The following is a 26,340-nucleotide window of genomic DNA, read 5'->3' on the forward strand; positions in this document are numbered from 1 at the left end:
GTGCTGGGTTTTCAGCCTCTGTGGCCTCCTGACTTAAGTCACTGTGGGTGATGGATGCCTGCCAGGTGTTCTGGAGAGCAGGGTCTGAGCCATTCATCTGACAGGAGATATTTCTCTGTGGTAAGGATACCCCTTGGGCCAGCCCACCATCCATCAGCCCCCGAAAGGGGATTTTTTCCAGTCAGCAGTTATTGTCATTCCAGCTGCTGCTCATAAATTTCCTGCAGCACTTTCTGCTGGCTCAGGAGCCGCCTGCTGATGGGCTCAGGCAGCGCTCCAGAGGTAGGGAGTAGGGAAAGAGCCAAGGAAAGGGCAGGGGTGCTGAGCAGGGGCTCAACCGAGGGCAAGGGTCTTAGAAAACAAGCGAACACAAAGCACAGGCAATTTAGGGGCTGGAGAAGCCACGCAGAGGCTCACAAGGGCTGTGCACTGTGAACAAGGAGGAAATGTCCTATCCGCCTCACTGTCAGGACAAATGGCCCTGTAGAAAGGGTCAGAGTTTGCAGGAAACTTTCCAGCTCATTCTGAAAAAAATGTATCTGTACACACTGAAAACACACACACACTCACACCCTTCCTTTCCAGCTAATCAAGACAGGTGGAAGAAGTGTCTCCCCGGGGAAGGGAAAGAGATGCCAGAAAGCCCGGCAAAGACCGCAGCATCGTTTGTTCAGTCAACAAAGGTGCCCTGTGTGCCTGTTACGTGCCCAGGTTGTCCTAGGTGTTGCAGCTGACACAGGGATAAGCCAGACTTCACTGTCCACACAATTTCTCTTCCACTGGAGAGAGAGAAATATCAGGGGTACCCAATAAGAAAAGGGGAAGCAAGGAGGCTTCCCCCTGCAGGATGACCATGTCTGATGGGGAGTGGCTGCCTGCAGGACTCTTGAGGACCCTGAGGCCGTATGCAAGTCTAAGTTGTCTCACTATAAATGAGGATAATAATAATGCTCCTCACAAAATGTGTGTGGATTAGAAGAGAAAATGCCACCAAAGAACCCAGGATGGTGCCTGGCACAGGACTCGGATTCAATGAAGAGTGGAGCTAAGTCCCATCTGCTGGGTCCTTGTCCATCTTGCATGTCCCAGCTGCCCCTGCAGGCAGTGACCCTTTCACTGACAGACTGCATGCCTTGCCCCTTCTGCACTGAGCACTACAGATCCTTTGGAGACTGGGGAGATAGACCTGCACCGAACTCCAGATGAGGCTGGAGAGCACCTGACGCTCCCAGCAGGTGGGCTTTGATGTAATGTGTCGGTCCTCCCTCCCCAGCCACTTCCCTGGAGAGCCAAGAGCAGAACTTCCCATGTCCACCTCTATCACACCTCAGTCAGAGGGACTGAACTGGCAGGTCTGAAGGCCATTCTCCTTCCAGGCTCCCTGTGCTCTTCAGATACAGCCCCACTCTCTCAGCAGCAAAGACGTGCGGCCTCCGTGGTCTCTCTCAGTCTGGGATCCTGAGATGGACCTGGGGCCAGTTCCCTAACCAGTCCTGCACTATTTCACCTGAGTCTCTGCGAAGCTGCTCCCTTTACCTGCACATCCTTTCCGGGCTCTTTGCTCTTCCTTGGGTACCGGGCAGGGGTGTCAGCCCTTCCCTCAGCCTGTGCTTGCTTCTGTCCCCTGTAGCACGGCACCACTCAGGGCAGTCAGTGCCCCACTCTTGCCTCCAGGCCACACTGGACTGTGAGCTCCAGGAGGACAGAAACTTCTGATATGGCTAAGGTGGGTACCAGGAGGTTCCATAGACCTTCTTGAAAAATACACACTAGAGGACTTGAGGCCTGGAATTGGGACCCAGGGCACTGGAGCTACGCTGGCATTTTATTTAATTAATTAATTAATTAAGTTAGGGGAATCAAACCCACTGATGTACCACTGAGCTACATCCCCAGCCCTTGGTATTATTTTATTTTATTTTATTTTTGAGACAGGGTCTGGTAAGTTGCTTAGGGCCTCACTGAGTTGCTGAGGCTGGCCTCGAACTTGCAATCTTCCTGGTCTCAGTCACGGAGTCTCTGGGATGACGGGCGTGAGCCACCACACCTGGCCGTGTTTGCATTTTTAAACCGAGCACATGGATTCTGATGACGAGGACCCAGCGTCTACTACTGTGCCTGGCACACAACCGAGCTGGTGCTCAGTGCTGAATGATTGCGGGATTTCTGCCCATAAAATCAGGTCTCTGCCTGACCAGACGTTTCCCCGGGGATGGAGAGCTGCTTGCGAGTTAGAACTCAGGCAGGGGAATAAGCCGGATCCTCTTAAGAGGTTCAACCAGGTGGTCTGAGCTAGAGGCGAATTACGGGGCCGCGCCCCTACCTCGGGGGGAATGCTGTCCTCGGAGTCCGAGCTGTCCTCATAGGCGCTGCCGCCGCCGCCCTCCAGGTTCATCTGCAGCAGCTGGTCGATGGTGGCGTCCACGGCGCCGCTGTTGGCGCGCAGCACGCACTCGATGATGTCGTAGTCCATGTTGGGGAACATGGTCTTGAAGTCGTCCATGGCCTGGTTGAACTCGAGGCGGCGCACCTGGCGGGCGGGCCGGCTGTTGTTGAGCTCCTGCGGGGCCGCGCCGCCCCCGGCCCCCGCCCCGCGCGCCCCCGCCGCGCCGCCGCCGCCGCCGCCGCCCCCGCCGCTGCTGCTGCTCCGGCGGAACAGGCTGGTCATCTTGCCGAGCCTCTTGGGGAGAATGTTTCCGCCCGGCCGCGAAGCCCCTCGTCCTGGTCCCTCCGCCGTCGGTCGCTGGCTGGCTCCTGTCGGGGGCAGCTCACTCCTGCGCCTCCTCCGCCCCCCGGGCGTCCAGGAGGGATGGATGGGCGGCCGGGGCTCCGGGTCAGGAGTCTACCGGCTCCGGGCCCCAGGCGGCCCTCGGGGAGCGGTTGTCGCGGGGAGGCGGCATGCGGGCCTGGGTGTTGCTGGCGCTGGACCACTGGTCATCCACACCATCGGGGCATCCTGCCGCCGGCTCCACGGAGGGTCCCACCTGAAACGAGGGAGACAGTCAGGGTCAGGGGCAAACCAATCTGGGCTCAAGTTGGGACAACCTCTCCCCTGCCTGAGGGAGACGAGCTTTTGTGTTTTCTCTCCAGTGGAGATTCTTAACAGCCAGGGAACGCAGGAGAGCTTCGGTTAGCCAGGACTTCCTTTGTGCCAGGTACAAAGTGCTCTATGTGGGCTAACTCATGACAACACTCAGGTAGTGAGGTAGGCGCTAATATCCCCATTTTGCAGATGGAACACTGAGGCATTGACTAAAAGGATCGAAGCAGAGAAGACAGGATTTGAACCCAGGACTCATGACCCCCCCTCCCCCCACCAAGCCACTAGTCTCAACCACTACACATGCTGCCAAGGACCCCTGAGGACACAACTAGGCCAGGAGGGGCTTTGTATAGTGACCTTACCCCTCTAGTTACTACTCCCAACCAGCTGCTGCTTTCCTCACCTTCCCACATCACCACCCTACCATCATGGTCCCACCACCAGGGTGTCCCTTGTACAGAGCCCCAAAGAATCCTGAGGACTCCCCAGCATCACCAAGAGCTTCCAACCTGAGAGAGGAAATGTCATGTTCATCCTTAAAGACCCTGGGGCTGATAGGGGAAGCCAGGTCCCACTCTTAGAGGAACCACATCAGGTCCTAAAACTCATTCCTTGCCTCTGAGAAGCACCAGCCCAACAGAGGGAAGCATAGGGACTCGAGGCCAGCATCAACCCCTGGACTCGTTCTTCTTACCCCAATGTTACACTGATACCTTTTATTTATATCAGAGACACAAATTTGTTTTTTATGGAACACTGTGTCCCTGTATATTGAAAAAGAAACAAAAATTCTAGAAGTACCCTCTCAAAGTTGTCTTAAGGAATAGGTATGCCCTACGTTCTGTTCTTATACCCAAGAAACCCAGTTACCTGACCCAGCCAACCTGGCCCCTGGTGCCCAGTGCCAGGAGAGTGTACCTGAGGACAGATGGATGTGACTGAGAGTCAAGCACAATTAGAACCTAAGTCTGCAACAAAATACCACCCAGCCCACTTAGAACCAGGCAGGTAAATGACGGCCAATGTCACACCCCTGTTAGTGTGGACAAGGGAGAGCAGAATGAGTCTAAAAACATCAGTGTTCTTACTTTCTCCTTTTTACCCCAAGATCTACAATAATTTTGTTAATTGTAGAAAAGTGGCGGTGTCTTTTAAGGGACTGTTCCATCAAAGGATATTCTCTATTTTTGGTACCAGGGATTGAACCCAGGGGTACTTAACCACTGAGCCACATCCCCAGCCCTTTTTTTTTATATACTTTATTTAGAGACAGGGTCTTGCTGAGTTGCTTAGGGCCTTGCTAAATTGCTGAGACTGGCTTTGAACTTGCAATCCTCCTGCCTCAGCCTCGGGAGCTGCTGGGATTACAGGCGTGTGCCACCACCCAGCTCAAGGTTATTCTTAAATTTGATGAAACAGGTGCAAGATCAAAGGGAACTTCCTTACCACTATCTCGACGTCACATGGCTGAAGGTGTGAGGGGTGCTCTCTGTCCTAGAGTCAGAAGATTCCCTGTCCCTTTAGATCAGTCCCTGTAGGTTCATTGGGGCCTCATACTTCCCTGGTGGCTTCAAGTGCACCATGCTGAGGTTCTTAAAAGCTTAACGCCTCTGCCTCCATGAAGGGCTGTGGAAATTGTCAAGGGCTCCTGTTCTGGTGTCTTCTAGTCCCAAGAGGTGGGTTGTATTTGAGAACAGAAAACTAGAGGCGCACGGACACCAAGGTTAGAAAACTGAAATCCTCTCCCACCTGGAGGAGACTTGTTAGTGTAATAATGTATCTATGTGTAGGTATTTGTCTTTGCATGTATTACCATGTGTATGAATTTATTTTACTAAAATGTGATCAAACCATAAATCCTGCCATGCCGCTAGTGTTTTCTACTTAATAGTGTGCTGTGACCATCTTCCCATGTCAGAAGATACAGACCTACTTCATCATGCTTAATGCTTGAGCGGTGTTCTGTTAACTGGGTGAAGCATGATTTATTATCCAACTCCCTCTACCCCACCTCTTCCCAGATGAGCCAGTCACAGCCCAGGGAGCCATCGCCATTTCACAAGGAAAAACAGGAGCAAGTGCAGATGAGTGGTCTAAGCATTTAGTTATAAGAATTTACACAGGAAGGCAGCCCAATATGACGTGGCTTCTCCTGCCAGCTTCAGACACCCCAGCCTCTACATCTCCCACCCACCCCAACACATCAGAAGGTCGGGGGATGCCGCTCTGGCTTTACCAAAATGCCCTCCTAGCAGCCGTCTTTGCCCTCAGGCCCCTAACAAAGACCTCTGTGGGTCAGGAGGCCCCAGAAGCGAATGCCCTGGTCATCACACATAGGGGTCAGAGCGTTGTGTTAATGCCCTCTGCAGTGAAGCCACCATCTCCCTGCCCCCTAGTAATTCAGTAAGAAAGCTGGGAGACCCGACTCTCACTTTGCTAAGAGCAGAAAGGAAGAGGCCAGGACCTGGCCCATCCCCAGAAGAGGAAGAAAGAAAATGGTGGGACCTACACCTTCCCCATTAACAGCCCCCTGGATAGGTCCCTTGGGCTCTGGCCCCCGAGAGGCATTCTAGAACTCTGCCATCAACAATCAGCATGCACTGGTTCAGACCCAGGCTACAGTTCATGCAGGTCTGCCACCAGCAGCAGGGTTCATGTAAGTCTGAATGCACCCTGAGGTGACCAGTGCAACACGATCCCCAGCACACAGCATGGAAGACGGCAAGGCATTCTTGTTCTCTGCCCCAGCAGGCTGGCGAAAAGCCTGGGGCAGTCGGTGTGCTGGCCAAGCTGCTCCCCAGGTGCAGGGAGCCGGCGAGAGGAGTTTTTGGGGATTTCCCCCCACCATCTAGATGTGAACCCCCAGAATTCCTTCTGCCTTCTGGAAGGAAATGTGAAGGGGAGTCCTGGCTGACCTGGGTACCACAGAGACCACAGCTCAGGCAGCTACTTCCATTTACTCCAGGTGCAAAGCCCTGAGAAACATCACTTTGTGTATGGGCCATGACATGGGGATGGTGGACAGTGGTAAGCCAGCCTCACACACCCTCTCCAGGTTTCCATAAAGAGACTGAGACCTCCGACTAGAAGACAGCTGCCCCAAAGACACAGCAACCGATGGCAAAGCCTAGAGCTTTCCATCAAAGGGCAGGTGTGTGGATGAGGAGAAAGCTCAGAAACAGCAACGGCAAACACAGAGAAACAGGGTTTGACTCTTAGAAATACCATCTCACAGGATTCTACAAGCACTCAGGGACTCCCAAAAGCAGGCTGCCGACAGGTAGTACTGAGTGGGGCTATGAGGCTCCCCAATTCCCAGAGGACCATTCTCTCTCCCCCTGGTTAAGAATGAGCCAGAGTTGGAGGCGAGGGCTAAGGTGTGTCTAGCTGCCAGGAAAGAAGGATCATCCTTAAGGTCAGCCTCATCTGTGTTAGACTGCCTTTGCAACCAGCACTGCTCAGATAAGAAGCAGTTTAAGCCGGCACGGTGGCATTCACCTGTAATCCCAGCAACTCAGGAGGCCAAGGCAGGAGGATCACAAGCTTGAGGCCAGCCTCAGCAACTTAGTGAGGCCCTGAATAACTTAGTGACACTCTGTCTCAAAATAAAAAGGGCTAGCGATGTGCCTCAATAGTAAATTGCCCCTGAGTTAAATCCCTAGTACCCAAAAAAGAAAAAAAAAAAATTGAATACTTGGAAAAATTAAGGCATGCAGATAATCTAGGTTTATAAGCTTGTAAGGCACTTTCAGTCTCTCTTTTTTTTTTTTTTTTTTTTTTTTTTGTAGTGTAAGGGCTCCAACTAGGGCTTCACTCACACTAAGCAAGCACTCCACCACTGAGCCCCATCCCCAGCCGGCACATTTAATCTTTATTACAACTTCATGAGATAGATGCTATTGTCTCTACTTTATAGCTGTGGAAACTGGTTCAGATAAGTTAGATAACTGGCCCAAAGTCACACAGCAAGTATGTAGAGAGACCAGAATTAACAACCTACTTCCCAAGAGCCAAAAATGCCAAGTAAGGCTGAAAGGGCTAGGAGCCAAGGAGCCTGAGAAATGCAGCCATGTGTGCCCCAGGCTTAGGACATTCCAACAAAGGACAGACAGCACAGGGGAGGTCTGCTGGCTCTGCCCCAGACCTGGCTCTGTGACCTTGGGGAAACCATACCACCTCTCTGAACCCCAGCTGCTGAGTGCTGGCAGGAAAATAGGAAGATAACCCCTGACTGGCTTCTGACAAAGGAAATGAATCAAACTGGCTGAGCCCGTTAGACCTCTACACGGATGTGTGGTTGTGGGTGATCTGAGGACCTGGAAGCAGAAACATCACACCTGTCCTCCTCCAGGTCCCAGGGAGCCAGTCTCCACCTCCCTGTGAAGGAATCCAGGCCTAGCAGGGGGCGGCACAGAGCCAATCTCCACTCCCAGTGTGGGTATCAGCCAAACCTGAGTCACTCCCAGCCTGGCCCAGAGAGGTGGGCAGACTGCCCCAGTGAGGCTCACCCGGCCTTGTCCAAGGTCAACCCAGGCAGCCTCTGGCCTGAGAAAGGCCTTTACATCAGGGTCAGGTCTGCACAGCAGATTTGAGAATCAGAGTCCTGGGTTCACAACTGACCCTGGCGAGGCTGTGTGATGGGAAATTATTTCACTGCTCTGAACCTTAGCTTCCTTGTTGGCTGGAACAGGGATAAAACCTACTTGGAAGGAGAGCTGTAATAGAATTTACATGGTGCCTGGAGCTCAGTAGGCACCCAATGAGAAGGCTAGTGGGGCCCAGGCACAGGCCTTGGACCGTCTGCAAGGCCACACCACTCCCTAGGGATCTCGTCCAGCCCCACGGCCTCAAGTGCCATCTGCACTCTGTGCACCGGCTCCCACGTTCTCTCGCGCTTTCTGACCTCTCTCCCTCAACTCCTGCCTGCTACTTTCACGTGGATGTTCAAAAGCAGGTCCAACAAATGGGTCTGACGCCCTCTGACCCCAACCTGCTCCTCCCTGCCTTCTCCATCTTTGCTAATGGCTCAGGCCAAAGCTGTGCGGTCATCTCTGAGGGCTCTCATTCTCTTACAGCCTACACCCAATCCACAGCAAATTCTGTCTTCTCGGACTTCAAAATGATTTCAGAACCTGGCCGCTCCACTCCTTACCGCCTCCATGCTATTACCTCCTGCCGATCTCCCTGCCTCCTCCCTAGAGACTGTTTACTACGTGGCCATGTCATTCCCCAGTTCCAAAGGCCCCAGGGTTTCTCATGTCCTCCGATTACAAACCAGAGCTTTAATGTGGCCGACTGGACCCTGCGTGGTCCTGCTCCTGCCACTTCTTTGACCTTGCCATCAAGTGTGTACATGTGTGAATACAGACAGGCACACACAGAGACACACATGCACAGACACACACTGACCTTCCAGACTGTCCAGCTACCCTGCATCCTTGCTAGATCACCAGCAAGCCAAGCACACGCCCGTCCAGGCTCTCTGACTACACTCTTTCCAGCATCTGCCGTGTCCTTCTCTCACAAATCCACAGGGCCCCCTCCCTCCCTTCCTTTTGGTTGCTGTCACATTATCAGGGAGGCAGCTCCACCCATCCCCCAACCTTTGCGCTCCTTTGTCCTCTGTACCAGACCATCTCGAAGGCACGTGTGTCTCTGACCACCTCCTCCACTAGTCTCAAGCTCCACGAGGGCAGGGTGTGTGCTGTATTCACTGTGGGATCCCCAGATCCCAGAACAGTGCCCAGAATGCTCAACAGATGTGCGTTAAGTGGGTAAGCGAAGCTGGAGGCATGCAACGACTATGGGTTCTCTCTCTTTTTTTTTTTCTGGTGCTGAGAATTGAACCCAGAAGCACTCTACCACTGAATTACGTCAAACGTGCACAGGTGCAAATACACACCTTAGTGAGACAAGTCTCACTAAGTTACCCAGGCTAATCTTGAACTTTTGATCCTCTTGTCTCAGCTACCCAAGTGACTGGGATTACAGGTGTACACACCACACGCAGCTCACTATGGGTTTTCTTCCCTTGCCTTCCTCCCCTGGCAATGGTGGGCGGGCAGGCCTTTCAGTTTCTGAAGTCCTTTCTCCTGCACACTCTCGCTCCTTACCACAAACCTCTAAGGTAAGTAGGAACATGCGTTATTATCCTACTTCCCAAAGTGACTGAGGCCAGAGCTTTCTGCTGCCTGGCTTCAGGGCCTCCTTCCAGACACACAAGGCTGATGGCAGGCTGGTCCCCTCTCTGCCTACAGCAGAGTCAGTCAGGGGGTAGGAGGCCACCCCACCCCAGAGCTGACCTCAACTTCCATTCTGCCCCCAGGAGGACGAGAGTCACCCTGAGAGGTGGGGTTAGAATAGGAGGCCTCAGGAGGAGGTGTGGGTCGGGAAACCAGAGGTCCCAATGGCCAGCATTTTCCACCCCTTCCGCCCCCCACAGAATCACCCTTCTGGAAGGAGGGGTGGGATTGCCCCAGACAAGCTCTATTTCTGTGCACCCCGGACTCCTTCTGAAAACCACTCCAGAATGCCCCCTGGATCTTGTGGTCTGTCTTTAATTGCTAAGGTTCCTGCCTGTAGCGGGATTTTTCTTGCCAAGGATCTGGGCCAAGCCCAGTGGCACCGCCAGGCCAGGCCACTAGGTGGTGTCTGGGGCGCTGGCCCTGGCTGCTCCAGGGAAAGGGCAAACGGCAGCTTCTCTCCCAGAACCCAGGGGTGCACCCTGCCCCCACCCTGGGACACCCCAAGGAGAAAAAAACTCAGCCAGTCGCCCCAGGAATCTTAGAAACCCGAGGCTTCTAAGGTGGGGAACATGTAGCATTCTGCCACCACTTTTGACCCCTTGTCCTTGGCAGACATGCTAATCCATCCAGGTAGTGTCCTGCAGACCTCCCACCCCACCCCCACCCCAGCCTCCGGACCCTGTGCACAGGGCACTCTAGGTGAGCCACTGGCTGGTGACTAGAACTGGTATGTGAGATGCAGCAGCTGCCAGCCCCGTCGCTCCCCATCCGGGAAGCCTGGGCCCAGGCTTACTTTGTCTCATCAGGAGTCCAGGCTGCAAAAGCCAGCAGGGGCCAGAATGAGGTCATATGACCCCTGGGAGGCTTGTGTAACCATGGTTAAGTTCTGGGGAACCTCAAGTGGGTAATGGCAGTGTGAAGGGAGAGGCTGCTGGGTCCAGACAGCTGCATCCTCCACCAATTGTCACCTCCAACGCGATGGGGGTGGGGCGCGGGGCAGTCTGCCGAGTTTCTTGGCTTCTGAGCTAAAGAGGCTCCAAAAGGGGGAGAAAGGAAGGAGGGAAGAGCAAAGGACAGAGAGGGGCTCTCAGGATGCCTCTGTGGTGCGTGCATGCGTGTGTGTGTGTGTGTGTGTGTACGCGTGTGCGCGCATGCACAACCAGGGGGAGCAGAAAGGGACAGCCCTGACAGAGCTTCCTTGTCCTCCTGCCCCTGCACAGGCTTGTTTTCTTCCCAAGCTATTAATGTCGCTGCAGCTTCAAAAGCCGGGTGACCTTTAAATGCTGAGCCTCCTGCTCCTGCCCAAGGCGCGGAAACGGCTTAATGGAAACTCGGCCCAAATGGCCACAGCTGCTGGGGCTGCAACAAAGCCAGCCTCATTGCCGAGGCTCTCAGGGCTGCTGGGCAGCCACACCTGTGCCCACCCAGGAGTGGCCAGTAAGGGCAGAGAGGACTCCCAACACAGCCAGTGGAGAAAGAGGATGGGCCTGACCCCAGAGAAGGAAGAGGAAGAAAAACAGGAGGAGAGACACAGTTCTGCCACACCTTGCTGTGTGACCTTGGATTGGCCCCTTACCTCTCTGGGCTAGGAAGAAGAGGGATACAAAAAAGGAGGACATATGGCTTCCATGCAAGCAGCAGTGGCACAACCTGCACGGGTGAGAGTCTGGGAGCAGTGCCTGCCTTCCCAGGGCTGCCACCTGTACCAGTGTTGGGACATGTGGACACGCCCACCCCAGCATTTAGACAGACCTATAAGGCTAGGGCATCCAATTGTTTTTCTTTTTTTAAAAAAATCTTTACAAAATCTGAAGAAGCAAAAAGAGAGAGAAAAAGGAAATTTTGCTCATTTTTCTCTGTCCTGCATCAATGTTTGTGGCCAGGTCAGTCACTATTGAGAGAAGTGGGGCAGGGACTAAGCAAAAGGAGTCAAAGGAGGTTAATGCCCCTCTTGCACGGGCAGACTGGCCCTGGATCCTCATCTGTGTGTGTGTGTGTGTGTGTGTGTGTGTGTGTGTGTGTGTGTGCGTGCACATCTTACTAGGGATTGAACCCAGGGGCATTTTTTTTTTTTTTCCAGTTTTGAGGCAGGGCTTCACTAAGTTGCCCAGGCTGCCCTCAAACTTGTAGTCTTCCAACTCCAGCCTCCTGAGTAGCTGGGTGACAGATGTGTACCACTGCGCCCATCTGGGTCCTCGGTCCTAAGGACACCATCATTCATCTCTGTTCCTGACACCCAAATATGGCAGTTGGCTGCCATAAAAGATGACATCAAGAAGCCTGTCAAGCACAAGGACCTGGGTTCAATCCCCAGCACCCCCCCCCAAAAAAAAAAAAAAAAAAAAAAACAAGAAGCCAAGTCTGCACTGGCCGTAGTAGTGCATGCCCGCAATTCCAGTGACTCCAGAGGCTGAAGGGGAGGACCACGAGTTTGAGGCCAGCCTGGGCAACTCAGTGAGACCCTGTCTCAAAATTTATAATAAAAATGACTGGGATGTAGTTCAGTGGTAAAGTGGTAAAGTGGTAGCTCAGTCCCCAGGCCCAAAAGAGAAGAGGCCAACTCTGCTTTCTGGTTGAAAAGATCCAAGATAAAACTCATCAGATATAAAAACAGTGTCAGTTGTTTGTTTCATCATCGAAAGATATGGCAAGGATAGGAATAATGACAGCAGTTAACACTGCCTGCGTCCTTAGGTGCCACTGTTCCAAGTGCCCCATGCCTGCTGTCTCCATCGTCTCCATAGTCCTGCGAGGTACATGTCACTCCTGCCCTTTACACTGTATAGATACAAAAATGAGGCACAGAGAGTGGAGCAACTTGTTCAAAGCCACACAGCCAAGTGAGCAAGCTGAAATATGAACCCAGGCATTCCGATTCCAGATTCGACACTCTCCATCCAGCAAGCTTGGGCAGCACTCTGTTCCCTGGAGCCGAGCACAGAGCCAGGCGCACAGCAAGACTGTGCTGCACTGAGTCCTAAAGGGTCTGAATCATCCCTGGAGATGCCGGGGAACTGGGAGGGAAGAGAGGGGAGGCCTGAGTACCTCCAGAGTTTAAGGGCCATGTGGCACTCATGTTCAGGAAGCAAGAAAGGAAGAGCCTGAGGGTAAAACCTTACCTACAAGAAAAAAAGAGAAGCCTTGCTAAAACCAATTTCCTTACAAGAAACCTTTTCTCCACCCCACCAAAGTTGTCAGGTTGCCTGAGCAACAAACTGTTTAGCACCACAACCTGGGCCAACGGTTGGGGACTATTTCCATGATAATTCCTTTCTCCATCAGCAAACACCAGCAGCTCAGCCAAGACTTCAACCCAGGCGCCTGGGAGGAGACAGAACCTCCGCGGATGGAGGGGTGTTACTCCACCGCCCTCTCCACTCAGGTGCTGCAGCTCTGGGGAGTCCCAATGGACTAACAGGAACACATACATACTTGGGACCAAGTGCAATGGCCCAGACTGGAAGAAGGGGCCACTGGCAGCTCTGGTGCAGGGCCAGGAAGCTGGGCCAGCTCCAGGTGTGAGCTCATGCTGGCCTAGGCCCAGCTTCTGAAGAAAGAGGGGCCAGCTACTCCTCCCTGCGTCTCTCCTACAGGCGGGCAGACGGAGGCACTTCCACAGGCTGGACCTGCAGGGTCTGCACCTGACCTCTCAAATCTGGACAGGAGCAGGCAACATCTCTGGGCCACTTGGATAGGTGGGCAGTCATTGAGATTCTAAATGTCCCACTATTTAGAATCTAAGCCTGCCTGGGAAATCTAGGCCAAGGAACCTAAGTTTAGGAGGGGTGTTCAGGATGGGCAGAGGAGGGTCTTAGGAACAGAAGTCCCAAGCCCGGTCCCGCCCCCACTAACACACGCTGCACCTATCTACCCACTGACTCCTGAATTCCATTTCTGTGGAGTTTACCTATAGGTCTATTTGCGCGTGTGCCTCATATGTGCATAAAGAAGTGCCTTGTGAGCTGTAACAGCGGAAGTTTAGTTACATTCTAAATGCCCACCAACAGGAGGCTGGTGAAATTATGGTACATTATCATCCCCATATATATAAGGGAATATTATTCAACAGTGAACAAAAATGAGGCATTTCAATACATCTCCTTTTGGTCAAGACCTAAGGGAACAATGCAAGGCACAGTGAGTATATTTACTACACTATAGTGCATTTGTGTGTGTGTGTGTGTGTGTGTGTGTGTGTGTGTGTAGGGAGAAAGAACATTTGAAAAGAATTCAAAAGAAATGGGTAGTATAAGTTTCCTCTGGGGAGAACTGAGCCATAAAAACAGATCAGGGAAAATTTCCCTGTAAATTTTTTATAACTTTTCAATTTTGGTTCATATCCATTTAATAATTTTAGAATAAAATATGCAAATAACCTAAAGAACATTAAAGTAATAGCACTGCCAGTGATCTTTATGTTCTTTTTGCATTTGTGTATGTCTATTATCTACAATGGATAGGAGTTACTTTTTTTTTTTTTCTTTTCTTTTCTTTTTTGGTGCTGGGGATTGATTCCAGGGCCTCACAGTTAATAAACCTGCATTCTACCATTAAGCTATACCTCCAGCCCCCTGAGTTATTTTTTAATAATAATTATAGCAAATATCCATGAGTATTTGTTTGTGCAATGTACTTTCTAAGCACTTGGCATGCATTATCCCACCAAATTCCCACAGTGAAGCAATTATTTCACCCAATTTACAGATAAGGACACTAAGACTCAGGTTAAATGACTTACATAAGATCACACAGTTAGCAGAACTAGAAGATGAATCTAAACAGTCTGGCCCCAGAGCCCATGTTTTCCTTAACATCCACCTTACACTGTCTCTCCAACTAAAACAAAACAACAACAAAAGAAAAACAATAAAGATAGAAAAAAGAAACCTTAAGGAAGCAAGCCACAGAGCCTGCAGGGGTTACCACCATGGCCACCCTTAGACTCCCAGCCCAGGCTTTGCTGCCGTGATTCTTTAGGCAGACTTTCTCCAGTCCTGCCTCAGTGGGAACCAAGTTGGTCCCTGCACTCTGCATCTTCCATTCTGGCCAGGGACCAGCTTGCTCCTTGTGGGGATACAGGGGAGGAATAAAGGCCCAGGGGACAAGGCATGGCCCAGGTCATAGCTTTTCAGAGGCGGAACATGGCCAGAGGCAGACATCACCACGAGTTGGTGTCTACTTGTGCAGAGTGCCTGGGATCAGAGGCAGCAGAGCAGAATGGCGAAGAGCAGGGCTCTAGCTCAGGCAGGTAACCTGATAGCTCAGAAATCCTGATTTTGTAGCTAACTAGGTGACTGGAGTCTTTCTCAGCAAGTTGTCTTATCTGAAAAACAGGGACACCTAGCCAGGTGTGGTGGCATACACCTGTAATCCCAGCAACTCAGGAGGCTGAAGCAAGAGGATCACAAGTTCAAAGTCAGCCCCAGCAACTTAGGGAGGCGCTATCTCAAAAAAATAAACAGGGATACCTAAATCCTCTCCAATGGGCACAGTGAGGGGATGCACTGTGGTGAATACATATGGCTCCCCACAATTGGGGGCAGCGGTTGGTTAGACTGGCATGTGCCTTTCAAGCCCTAAGGCCACACAGTTCTCAGGAGTTAAGTCTAGAACCTGACCTACAAGTCCAGTGGGACCAGGGGTTGTGATCTTGAATCCAGCCCTGCAGGGGGAAAGTGGACAGCACAAGGCCCTCAGTCTAGGCAGAGGGGCGGGGGTAAGGGAGGAGCAAGGACCAGCGCCAACAGCCCCTCTGCCCTTTTCTGCCCATACCCTGCTCTCAGCAAAGTTTCCAAGGGGAGAAGTGATTGGAATCTTACCAGGGCGTGGGTTGCCCTCCTCCCACTCCTACTGGGGAGACGGCCTGCCCACTTGGGGAGGGGTTCCCAGGCCCCAGGCAGCAGGAGCACAGGCAGAGTGGCCCTCTCAGAAATCTGGCCTCTGGCAGCCCAGGAATGCAGGCCCAAGGCTGGGGAGCTGACTAGGAGGGGGTGGCAGGCCCATGGCTAAGCTTCAAAGGAGCAAGCAGCAGCTGTGGCTGGGAGGGCCATCCCCTCAGGCAGCCGGGACACCATCAGAAATCCCACCCAGAGTGAGAAGGGCCAGTCCAGACAGCAGATGGGACTTTTCAGAGTCACTTCCCTAGGGCCAGCTACTCCCCCAGCCACAGGCTGTCCCCTCCACTCCTGCTGGTCCAAGCAGCAGCAGAGCTCCTCACAGCCAGGGACACCAGAGGCCAGCACCCGGGGACCTCTCCGCCTTCCCTCACTCACACCCCCACATGCCACACATGCACTCTGAAGTCCTGCGGTTAGGAAGGCGGGAGAAACCTCAGGTTCTCACTTCCAGAGGGTGCAGGTGGCCAAGGGTCACAAAGCTCAGTGGCTGCCATGCTGTGATTTGAACGCAGATCAGGAGACTCAGGCCCAGGCACCCTCCTTGTGGGGGGGACACACAGCAGCATGGTCCTACACACAGCTCACATGCCCATCGGGCTCCTGCTCACTGCCACACACACCAGCTTACTGGCACTGTGCTGCATGCCCGCCAGAGCCTCACGGCCACTGACCCTGACACACTCTTCATGCACCCGCCATTCAGCTCAGGCAATCAGTCCCTTCCTCTCAACCCAACCCTAAAGCTGTCACTGTCCACACACACACACACACATACACACACACACACACACACGCCCTTCATCAGGTTGATGGCAGGGCCAGATGAGGCCAGGATCCCTCCCTTCCTCCCTTTCTCTTCCCCATCTGTGCCTGTAATGGTTTATACAGCACTGAGGTCAGGCTGACCTGACTTGCAGCAAAACAGGCCAGAACCAGGCAGTGGCCCACAGAGCCAAGGCCTAGCTTCCTGGCTGCCTGCAAGCCCGGCTCCCACAGAGAGACAGTGCAGGGAGCCTCAGGCCAGCTGGACTGAAGCCTTGGCCCTCCAATGTGACAGTCAGGGGGAAGGGACAGGAGCTTTCAGGGGTCCCATAATCAGCCTCCTTCACCTCCCAGGAGCCTCTGTCTCTACTTCTAGCAAATGGATATCAACAGTCCTTGTTCAGTCTGACCAATGAATTCTCTGGGAATGCATGGATATAGGGGTGGAGGTGGGGTGCTGGGGAAGTGGATCAGGGCCAGAGAAAGATACCACTGTACTAGGCACAAGCCACAATGACACCTCTGCAGAAGGTAACCGCATTCCAGTCCCTCAGGGCTAGAAGGTCCTGTATACTTCCTTTAGCTACAGAACCAAACCCATTCCCTCAAGTGAAACCCACAGAAGTCCATTATTAAAAGACATTAAGCAGAAAGCTGCCCTTGCCCACCCCCAGCAATTATGCATAATTGAAAACCTGCCATTTACCAGGGGCTAAGCAGTGTTCTCATGTCATTTAAATCCTGATAACAGTGTAATTCTGTAGATTATTACTTTGTACAATTATCCACATCATTTTACAGATAGGAACACTGAGACATGTATGATGTAGAGATTGTTCAGGACCCCACCACATCCAACCTGCACAGCCTTACAGGGCAGAGAAAAATGTGTTAAGTCTCAACACACTAGAGTCATGTGCAACAGGGTTTTTTGTTGTTGTTGTTTTGTATTTAGTTTGATTTGGTTTGGGTGCCAGGGATTGAATCCAGGGGTGCTTAAGCACTGAGCCACATCCCCAGCCCTTTTTATATTTTATTTAGAGATAGGGTCTTGCTAAGTTGCTTAGGGCCTCGACAAGTTGTTGAGGTTGGTCTCAGACTTGCAATCCTCCTGCCTCAGCCTCCAGAGTTGCTGAGATTTTAAAGCCTGAGTTTATATCCTCCTGCTCTTATCTCCTGAACTGTCTTCATATCTGCCTGTTTCCCTCACTGCTGCATATGAGGCTTCAGGAAATGCAAATATGCTTTCCTATGGGTCTAAGAAGCAAATGCTCTTTGCACTCTAGTAGCATATAAGAGGGTGGTAAAGACTGCTGTCATCAGACTCCCCTGAGGGGCTTGCTAGGAATGTATACTCTCCACCCCACCATTAAATCAGAATTTCTGGGGGTGCGGCCAGGTTATTCTGGTGCATAGTAAATTATGGGGATCACTAATACAGTTTGGAGTCTGGGACACTGATTTTAGCTCCATCACTAACTAGCCAAATGACCTTAGGCAAGTCCATTTACGTCTTGGACTTTCAGATTTCCAGGGCAGGGAGGTCTAGATGAACTTCAACATTCATTCCACCCCTGACATCTCTGTGTCTGCTCTGAATCCCCAAATGGTCCATACATGTAGGAAATGAGGTCAACATACACTGTAGGCGCTCATTACAAAGAGTTCCTGTCTGAACCAGGTGCAGCAGCACATACCTGTAATCACAGCTACCCAGGAGGCTGAGGCAGGAGGATGGAAATTTTGAGGTGAGCCTGGGCAACATTGAGACCTTGTCTCGAAATGCAATAAAAAGGACTGGGAATGTAATTCAATGACAAAGCACTTACCTACCATGCACAAGATCCTGGATTCAATTCCCAGAACCGGGGAAAAAAAAAAAAAACCTCTTGTCTGGGGTTGATTTAGGGAACTCTGCAAAAATACTTTAGCTCCAGGACCCAAACAAATGGCTTTGGGGTTATTTTTGCTCCCTTCCTCCTCCCTGAACTTCTATTTTCTTCATTCCAGTCACAGCCCTAAACCAACCAGGATTCTGTAAACATTGGGTCTGCACACCTGGGCTTAGTCAACAGTCATCAAACAAAGGCACTGCCAAATCACCTCACATGCCCAAACTTGCACCAGCTCCATCTCTCATGGGAAGCAGCCAGTTTGGGATGTGTGGATGGTGAGTTCCTGTCCTCCCAGCACAGGATGAGCATGAGGGACTGGGCTGGATAGAATGGCCCAAACCTACAAAAGGATTGTGTGCTTATCCAGAATGAAGGGATGTGAAAAGACAGTATGAGAAGCAGCTGGCAGCTGCTTTCAGGAATCTACTTAGTCCATGGTTCCTGTAACGATCACCATTAAAGCATGATATATTCAGCTAGTACTTAAACATCACTTGCTGGTGACAAATGTAAGACTGACTGGTTCCTTCAGGGCTGTGAATCCTTGACGGTGAAGTTGTAGGGATTATCAGACACACAACACGGATGCTGGCCGTCACCTATGGTGAACCTGTGTGTGCAAAATAACTAAAGGGGAAGGGCAGACAGGAAAGGCAAGAATGAAAACCCATCTGTGAATCATGGCCAGGATCTGCTGATCCTTGTTGTTTAAGAAAAAGAAAACAGATCATCCTCTCACTTTGACCACGCTGACTGCTCAACATGATTGCACAGCACTTAAAAGTTTACAATGCTGGGCGAGAGTCCATGAGCTCTTTCTATCAGACAGGCTCCAGGCGAGGCACTTGAGCTACATGGAATCCTCACAACAGTCCTCTGAGGTAGAATTGCTAGTTTGCAGATGGGGAAATCAAAGAACAGAGGAGTTCACTAACTTGCCCAAGGTCTCACAGCCAGGAAGTGACCCCAATCCCACACTCTTAACCCCACTTACAGTAATGAACCTCTGTACTTCTGCAAGGGGCAAAGAAGAAAATGTGCTCGGAAGGGTTAGGCATATGGGGTGAGCCTGGCAAAAGTCTGCCCTCTAGCCCTGAGCAGGGAGATGAAAGAGCAGTCCAGGGCACCCAGCTCAGAACCAAGCAGGCCAGTCATGTCTTACATCTCCTTTGCCAGAGTGGTCCCAGGTCCCGAGGGCACCTTGCCAGTCTCCATGGCTACCCGCAGTAGGACCTCCTTGTCCTGGTCTGGGCGTTCCATGTTGTATTTCCAGCGCAGCCACATAGGGCAACAGCTAGGGTGAGTCAGGCCAGGCAAGAGGAAATGGCCATACTCAACAATCATTAACATGCAGGGCTGAGCTTGGGGCCTTTGTTCTTGAGCAAGGACTACAGCATTTCACTTTCAGGAAGGACCTGGGAGGGTGGGGCAGGCTCAGAATTACACAACCAAAGCACAGGCTCAGACACACACCGGTCCCATGTTCAGGCCACCTGCAGAAAAAGCACAGGTAAACCATGGCCCCTCCCACCCAGCAGGTCTAGAGAGAGCATGGGCAACCCTTCTCCACTGCTTTTTATTTTATTATTTATTTTTTTGGGAGGGGTGCCCAGGAGTGCTCTATCACTGAGCTGCACCCAGCCCCCACCTCCTGCTTTTTTTTTTTTTTATAATTTTAAAATTTTGAGACGGTGTCACTAAGTTGCTTAGGGTCTTTGCTAAATTGCTAAGACTGGCCTTGAACTTGTGATCTTCCTGCCTCAGCCTCCTGAATTGCTGGTATAGGAGTGCACCACCATGCCTGGCTCCACTGATTTTTAAACCAGAGAGGGCTTCCAAAAGGGTATAAAATTTGAGCTTTGTGGTCATGTCAGCCAAGTCAAAAGTGGCAGCAGCAGAAGAAAGGGACCAGGCCAGCAGACCCTGTGGAAACTCTTGAGTCTAAGAGAGATGCACAACATCCCCTCATCCCCCTGCTCTGAAAGACTGCCTTCCTGTACCCTGCTCCCAAAAGACAGCATCCCTCTTGTAACCATGCAGGTGTCATGCACACCCATCCTGTGTCCCAGGTGAGAAACACTGGTAACAGTCCTCCTGGGCACCCCAGCAGCCCCGAAATCCTATAGTTAGGGCAACTTGCCAGGGCTGCAGCTGTTCCCTGGAAGAGTCACATCTTGGCCCAAAAGGCTGTGAAGTGAATTAGTTCATTCTGGGGGAGGGAGGGAAGGAATATGGTTACCAGGGCAGAAAAGTCAATCTGCAAGGAAAAATCTGTTTCTAAATATGTAATACAAACAATAATGAAAATGGACTTCGAGCAAGCCCCATAAGCGCTTGGACCAGGACTATCTTTAGGTCCCAGGATAAGGTCAACCCTTTCTCCACTGCCTACCCATGTCACAGGGGTACACAGGAGGCTAAGATTTTACTCTGCTTCCCTCCTGTGTCTCTTTAGAGCTTAAACCCTGGGGCCCTCAAAGAAAATAAGAGAAACAGGACCCTTGCCCTTTGCCAAATACAGAGTAAACAGCTCTCTGGGGGACTGCCTTCCTATGAGGGGGCAGTCTTCTCACACTCTCAGATACCCCTCTGGATTTGCACCCCCCACCCCATTCCCTGGACTCTGCTGGGTGGCAGCAAAGAGGTAGCAAGGAACAAGGAACGGGCCTGTTTAGGGAAGCTGTTCCTCGGTGCTGTGTGGGACGCCTGGCAGGAGCAGGCCACCCACCAGGTCTAACTCACCCCCTTCAAAGCCGCTCTGTTTGTAAAGGGCTTTCGGGGACAGGAAGCAATAAACAGAGTCAAGCGGCCAAGATGCAGGAGCTGATTATGCAGTTGGTGGATTTTCCAGGCCTCTGTGTCCTCCCACCAGCTGCCCGCGGCTCTGCAGAAAAAGGTACTAGCCAAAGACCGGCTGTCCCTGGCTTCACAGGTGGCCTTTTGCCAGGCTTCACTGGGTCTTCCTGAGTGTGTGAGAGGACTGTGTGCTTTTGAGGGCCCATGAGCAACATCCTGCCTGCAACACTACTGGAGCCCAGTCTGCTACGGGTTAAAGCTCCTCACACCCTGGCCTGTGGCTGGCTCTCAGCTCTGCTCTAAGTTCCTGGGTGGAGGAAGACTCCCTGTATTCCCAGAGGGGAGGGTGTGCCTGGCTGTGGCTTTCACTTTGGTAAGGCCAGGTGGGTGGCCCTCCTTCACAAGGGAGTTCAGTACTCAGCCTAGTTCGGCTGCATGGGGAGTGGAAAGGGACCCGGGCAAAGCTGAGATCGTGGGAAGGTGGTTCTGACCTTCCCCATGCAAGGCTAAGCGGGTCCTGCATTCCCCAAGCGGACTGTGACCCTGCAAAACAGTAGGTAACCCCACGTGTGCAAAGTCATAAATACAGAGTGGTCTGGGAAATCAAAAAAGGGGAAATCACCCAGTTATCTCTCAATACCAGTAACTAATAAATAACACAGGGTATCACCACGTGCAGCAGGGACCTTCAGGCACTGACACAGACTCGCACAAAAACACCAAGAGGCAGTGCCAGGAGTATACTACACCACCGTTGTTAAGATGTCTGCGTGTCTATGTGTGGGTCTGGGTGGACACAGAGGATGTCTGGGTGGATATGCACCAACTGCTGAGCAGCAGGTACTTCGAGGGAGGGTTGCAGGGGGAGAGGACTTGCTGCTTACTTCCTGCACCTCTGCATCCTTAATGATTTTACAACACATTTGCTTTATTTTTGTAGTTTAAGAACTTAAGGAAAAAAAAAAAAAAAAGCACATTGCTAGTAGGAATATAAAATAGGCCCAGAATGGAGGCACAAGTCTGTAGTCCCAGCGACTGAGAAGTTTGAGGCAGATGGATCACAAGTTCAAGGCCAGCCTCAACAACTTAGTGAGACCCTGCTTCAAAAAAAAAAAAAAAAAAAAAGAAGAAGAAAGAATTGGGGATATTGCTTAGCTGGGTTCAATTCTCATTGCCCACAACATCCCCCCAAAAAGGAATGTAAAATGGCATAGTAATAGTGAAAAAGGTTGGTGTTTCCTCAAAAAGTTGAACACAGAATTCCCATGTGGTTGGGTAATTCCAATCATGGATACATACCCAAAGAGTTGAAAGCAGGTATTCACAGCAACAAAATGCACAGGTGTTCATAGCAACATTGTTCACAATAGGCCACAGGTAGAAACAACCCAAGTGTCTATCAACAGATGAGTGGTAAAATGTATAGTCAGAATAATGGAATATTACTTAGTCACCAGAAGCAGTAGAATTCTGATATATGCTATAATGGGGGTGAACCCTGAAAACATGCTGAGTAAAATAAGTCAGACTTAAGAGGACAAATATTATATGATTCCACTTATAAAAGATACCTAAATAGGCAAATTCATAAAGAAGAAAAGTGGAATAGAGGTTTCCAGGGACAAGGGGGCAGGGAATGGGGAATTATTGCTTAAGGAACACAGAGTTTCTCTCTGGGATGATGGCCAAGTTCTGGAAATAGATAGTGGTGATGGCTGTACTGCAATGTGAATGCACTAAGAGTCACTGAGCCATACACTTAAAAATGGTTAAAATGGTCAGGCGCAGTGACCCACGCCTGTAATCCCAGTGGCTTGGGAGGTTGAGGCCAGGAAATTGAGAATTCAAAGCCGGTCTCAGCAAAAGCGAGGCACTAAGCAACTCAGTGAGATCCTGTCTCTAAAATAAAATATAAAATAGGGCTGGGGATGTGGCTCAGTGGTTGAGTGTGCCCGAGTTCAGTCCCCAGTATCCTCTCCCCCAAAAAATGGTTAAAAAGGTAAATTTTACCATAAGAAAGAAAGGAAGGAATAGGAAGGAAGAAAGAGAGGGATTGAGGGAGGATGAGCCACTGGTTGCAGAAGACACTGAATCATGGGGAGCACGGCTTGGGAAATTCAGAGTGGCACACAGGAAATCCTGGCACACACAGAGGGGCTCTGTCCCCATCTGCATGGAGTGGGCCGACACACAATGGTTCCCCTGTTGACGAGGACTGTTCACATGGCCTGCAGAGTCACACACGCCACGGGGCTGGGGAAGATGGCAATGCAGGCATACTTTCTGGACACTTGGAATGACTGGGTTATGATACATTAGGAAACAGCCATTAGAAAGGTCAGTGTGCTGGAACAAGAGGCCTGCAGCTGAGTGCTCGCACAGAGGGAAGGGGAGGAGGTTGCTGTCCTGGGGAGAAAGGGCAGGAGTCAAGGCAAGAGGATAAGCCCAGTGTGACCAGAGGGCACGGGCAGATAAAATCATTCATCCAGCAGATACTGCAGAGCACTCCCGGCCCCAGGCAGTGGGGAGGTGCGACCGGGGATGAGGGGATGTACCCAGCAGGTGATACAAAGGGTCCTCAACTTTTCATGGGGTCCCATCCTGATAAACCCCATGTAAACTGAAAATATTATAAGTCAAAAATGCATTTAATACATGTAACCTACAAACCTCAGAGCTTGGCCTAATCTACTTGAAATGTGCTCAGTATACTTGCATCAGCCCACGGTGGGCAAAATCATCAACACAAAGTATGCTTTGTGCTAAAGTGTTGCGCATCTCATGTAACTGATTGAACACTGTATTGAAGGGGGAAAACAGAACAGGTATGCTTTCACAGCAACACGAACTTGAAAAATCCTAAGTTGAAAAATCAGGGACCATCTGTCCTTAGTGCATCTTCAGTCCTGCCACCTGCCTTGCTCAAAAGTACATAACTATACAAGACAAGAAAGAAAAAGGTGCCTGTCCCCCCCCCACACACATTCTTCTTCTACTTTTTTTTTCTCTTCTGCAGGACTGGGGATAGAACCCACCAGCACTCTACCACTGAGCTACAGTCTCGGCCTTTTTTATTTTTCGTTTTGAGATAGGGTCTGGCTAAGTTGCTGAGGCTGGCCTCAAACTTGTGATCCTCTTGCCTCAGTCCCCTGAGTCATTGAGGCTACAAGCATGCGCCACCAGGCCTGGCCCACCCCCCCAACCCCACATTCTTGCAGAAGGCCAAAATCCCTGTGACTTGGGAAAAACTCTTCCTGAGGTTTTACCCTGCTTATCTCCATTATGCAAGAACAAAGAGACAATTAGATCCAAAATAAGATCAAACTGCCAGTGTGGGTTGAGCACCCTCGTGGCTGGGCTTACACGGATCGTGCCCATCAGTCAGTCCCAGGCGTCACGGAACACTGATCCTTCCTTTCTAGGAGGAATAAGCACAGGGGAGCCAAGGCACACCCCAGTGGGATGCCAGACTGAGGCCTGGGACTACCCATGGCAGACCTCCGGAGCACAGTTTCCTGGGGTTTTATTCTGCTATCTCCATCATACAAAAACAAAGAAGAGCTGTGGGGCGGGGAGCATGTTTGTGGTCAGTGGCAGCTCTGCCTCACTCGAGATAAGAATATTTCAACAGTGGACTTTTTATAAAAGGACACTGTATCTAGGGACTTCCTCAAACATGCCAGATATTATTTGTGCCTGTGTGTGTGGGTGTGTGTGTGTGTGTGCCCGCGTGTGTGCATGCACTCACACACACATAAGAAAGAAAACAACGTGCAGTTCTGAAAGATCTTGATATGACACTATTACCTTCTTAGAGATCCACTTCTAGAACTTCACTGTCCAAAAAGGTAGCCACTAGTTATGTGTAGCAATAAAAATTAAATTTTTAATTAAAATTAAACAAGATTAAAAATGCAGTTCCTTGGTCACATCACCACATTTTAAATGCGCAACAGTTCCAGTGGCTGATGGCCATCACGATGAACAATGCATACTTCAGAACATTCCAACATTGCAGGAAGTTCTGTCAGCATCGTTCTAGAACCCAGAGGAGAGCCCTTCTCCTTAGTAAAACAGGCCCTTGATTTTCTGTACCTGCAAGGGGCAAGACCGAGGACAGTGGACAGCAAACCCCAGTTAGGACCCTCCCAGGCTCCTGGCAGACAGAGCTGGAGTGAGCTCCATGCCTTTCACCACTCCTGACCTCAGCCTCACCCAAGATCAAAGCTTTGGCCTGTTTCTTGCAAACTCGACACCCGGGGCAGAGGGGAGCCAAGGTCTAGCTGGGAGTCCTGATTTCAGAAAGGGTCTCCCAGATTGCTTTGTGGGGAGGGTGTTCTCAGCATCCCGAGGTTCCTCCACTGTCCCCTCTCCAGGGCACACCTGACACTGCCCACTTGGGGCTTCTTCAGTGCAATGAATGGGAAGGATTCAGGCGAACAGGGCCCAGAGGAGATGGGGTGGACAAGTTTTTACTAAAAATAAAAACACTGTTAAAAGAAACCCAGGGTCAGGCCAAGGAAGTGAACCTGAAGAGGTTCTAACCATGCAGACCATGACTGGGTGTTTTGTCCTGTCTCCCTAAACTAACCAGAAACAGAGATAGACAGAAGCCCCTCCCACCCATCAACACATACCATGACACCAGACTTAGATACCATCACCCCTAACTTCGCAGGTTTTCTTAAGAATGTCTCCATTTGGGCTGGGGAGACAGCTCAGTCGGTAGAGTGCTTGCCTTGTAAGCACAAGGCCTTGGGTTCGATCCCCAGCTCCAAAAAAAAAAAAAAAAAAAAAAAGAAAAGAAAAGAATGTCTCCATTTGAATCAAAGCAGCATCACCATCTCTCCCCAAAAGTTAATCAAAATGACCTGTAAATCTATTTTTCTCACAAAAACACATTGGAGGTTGCTGGTTAAGCAGACAACACACCAAGTTTGGGCACAAGGTCTTCCTTGAAGACTTTGAGGAGAGACCTGTGAACCTACAGGATCCTGGACCGGTTCCTTTTAAATGTCAGTATTTTTCTAAATTAAAAATTACGTGCATAAAACACACATAAGCTTAATAAATTATTAGGCAAACACCTTCTAACTACCCAGGTCAAGCAACAAGACTTTGACAGGCATGGCTGGTGTACAACTGTAATTCCCTCAAGAGGCTGAGACAGGAGGATCTCAAGTTCAAGGCCAGCTTCAACAACTTAGCAAAACCCTGTCTCAAAATTAAAAATGAAAGAAGGGCTGGGGATGTAGCTCAATGGTAAAGAGCCCCTGGTTCAATTCCCAGAACTGCAAAAAAAAAAAAAAAAAAAAAAAAAAAAGAAAAGAAAAGAAACAAAACTTTGCCAGTCACTCCAAAACCCCCTCCACACACCACAAGCTGACTTTTGCAGAAATCACTTCCTTGTGTTTCTTTATCACTCAAATGTACATCCCTGAACACACTGTACTTTATCTTGCCCACTATTTTTTTCTTAAATCTACAATTTCCCTTCCATCCTTTTTTTCCTTCATAATCTATGTGTTGAAGAGCCCAGGCTGCTCACTGTAGCTGTCCCCCAGTCAGACTCCATGAACCAATCTTCCTCTTCTCTCCAAACTTGTTACCTGCCCTGCCAGCCCATGGAACTTCTTTGAAAACAGAGACAGCCTGAAAGCACGTAGGGAAATGTTTATGATATTTTGTTAAACAAAGAATGC

At 50.7% G+C, this 26,340-nt stretch overlaps 1 protein-coding gene across 3 annotated transcripts in view; it reads right to left on the bottom strand.

Annotated features, from left to right (window-relative positions):
- Nucleotides 1-26,340, bottom strand: part of Cuedc1 (CUE domain containing 1) — a 78,973-nt gene that overhangs the window by 16,293 nt on the left and 36,340 nt on the right. For 2 of the 3 annotated variants that reach the window (XM_047545823.1, XM_047545824.1), the window contains exon 2: nt 2,324-2,984. In XM_047545823.1, the coding sequence (XP_047401779.1) occupies nt 2,324-2,668 (345 nt within the window). In that variant the 5' untranslated portion in view covers nt 2,669-2,984. Of the gene's footprint in view, nt 1-2,323; nt 2,985-19,004; nt 19,111-26,340 lie in introns of those variants that run through there. The other variant, XM_047545825.1, reaches the window with a different exon arrangement.

Source organism: Sciurus carolinensis, chromosome 3, assembly GCF_902686445.1.
Source record: "Sciurus carolinensis chromosome 3, mSciCar1.2, whole genome shotgun sequence".
NCBI classification, from domain to species: Eukaryota; Metazoa; Chordata; class Mammalia; order Rodentia; family Sciuridae; genus Sciurus; species Sciurus carolinensis.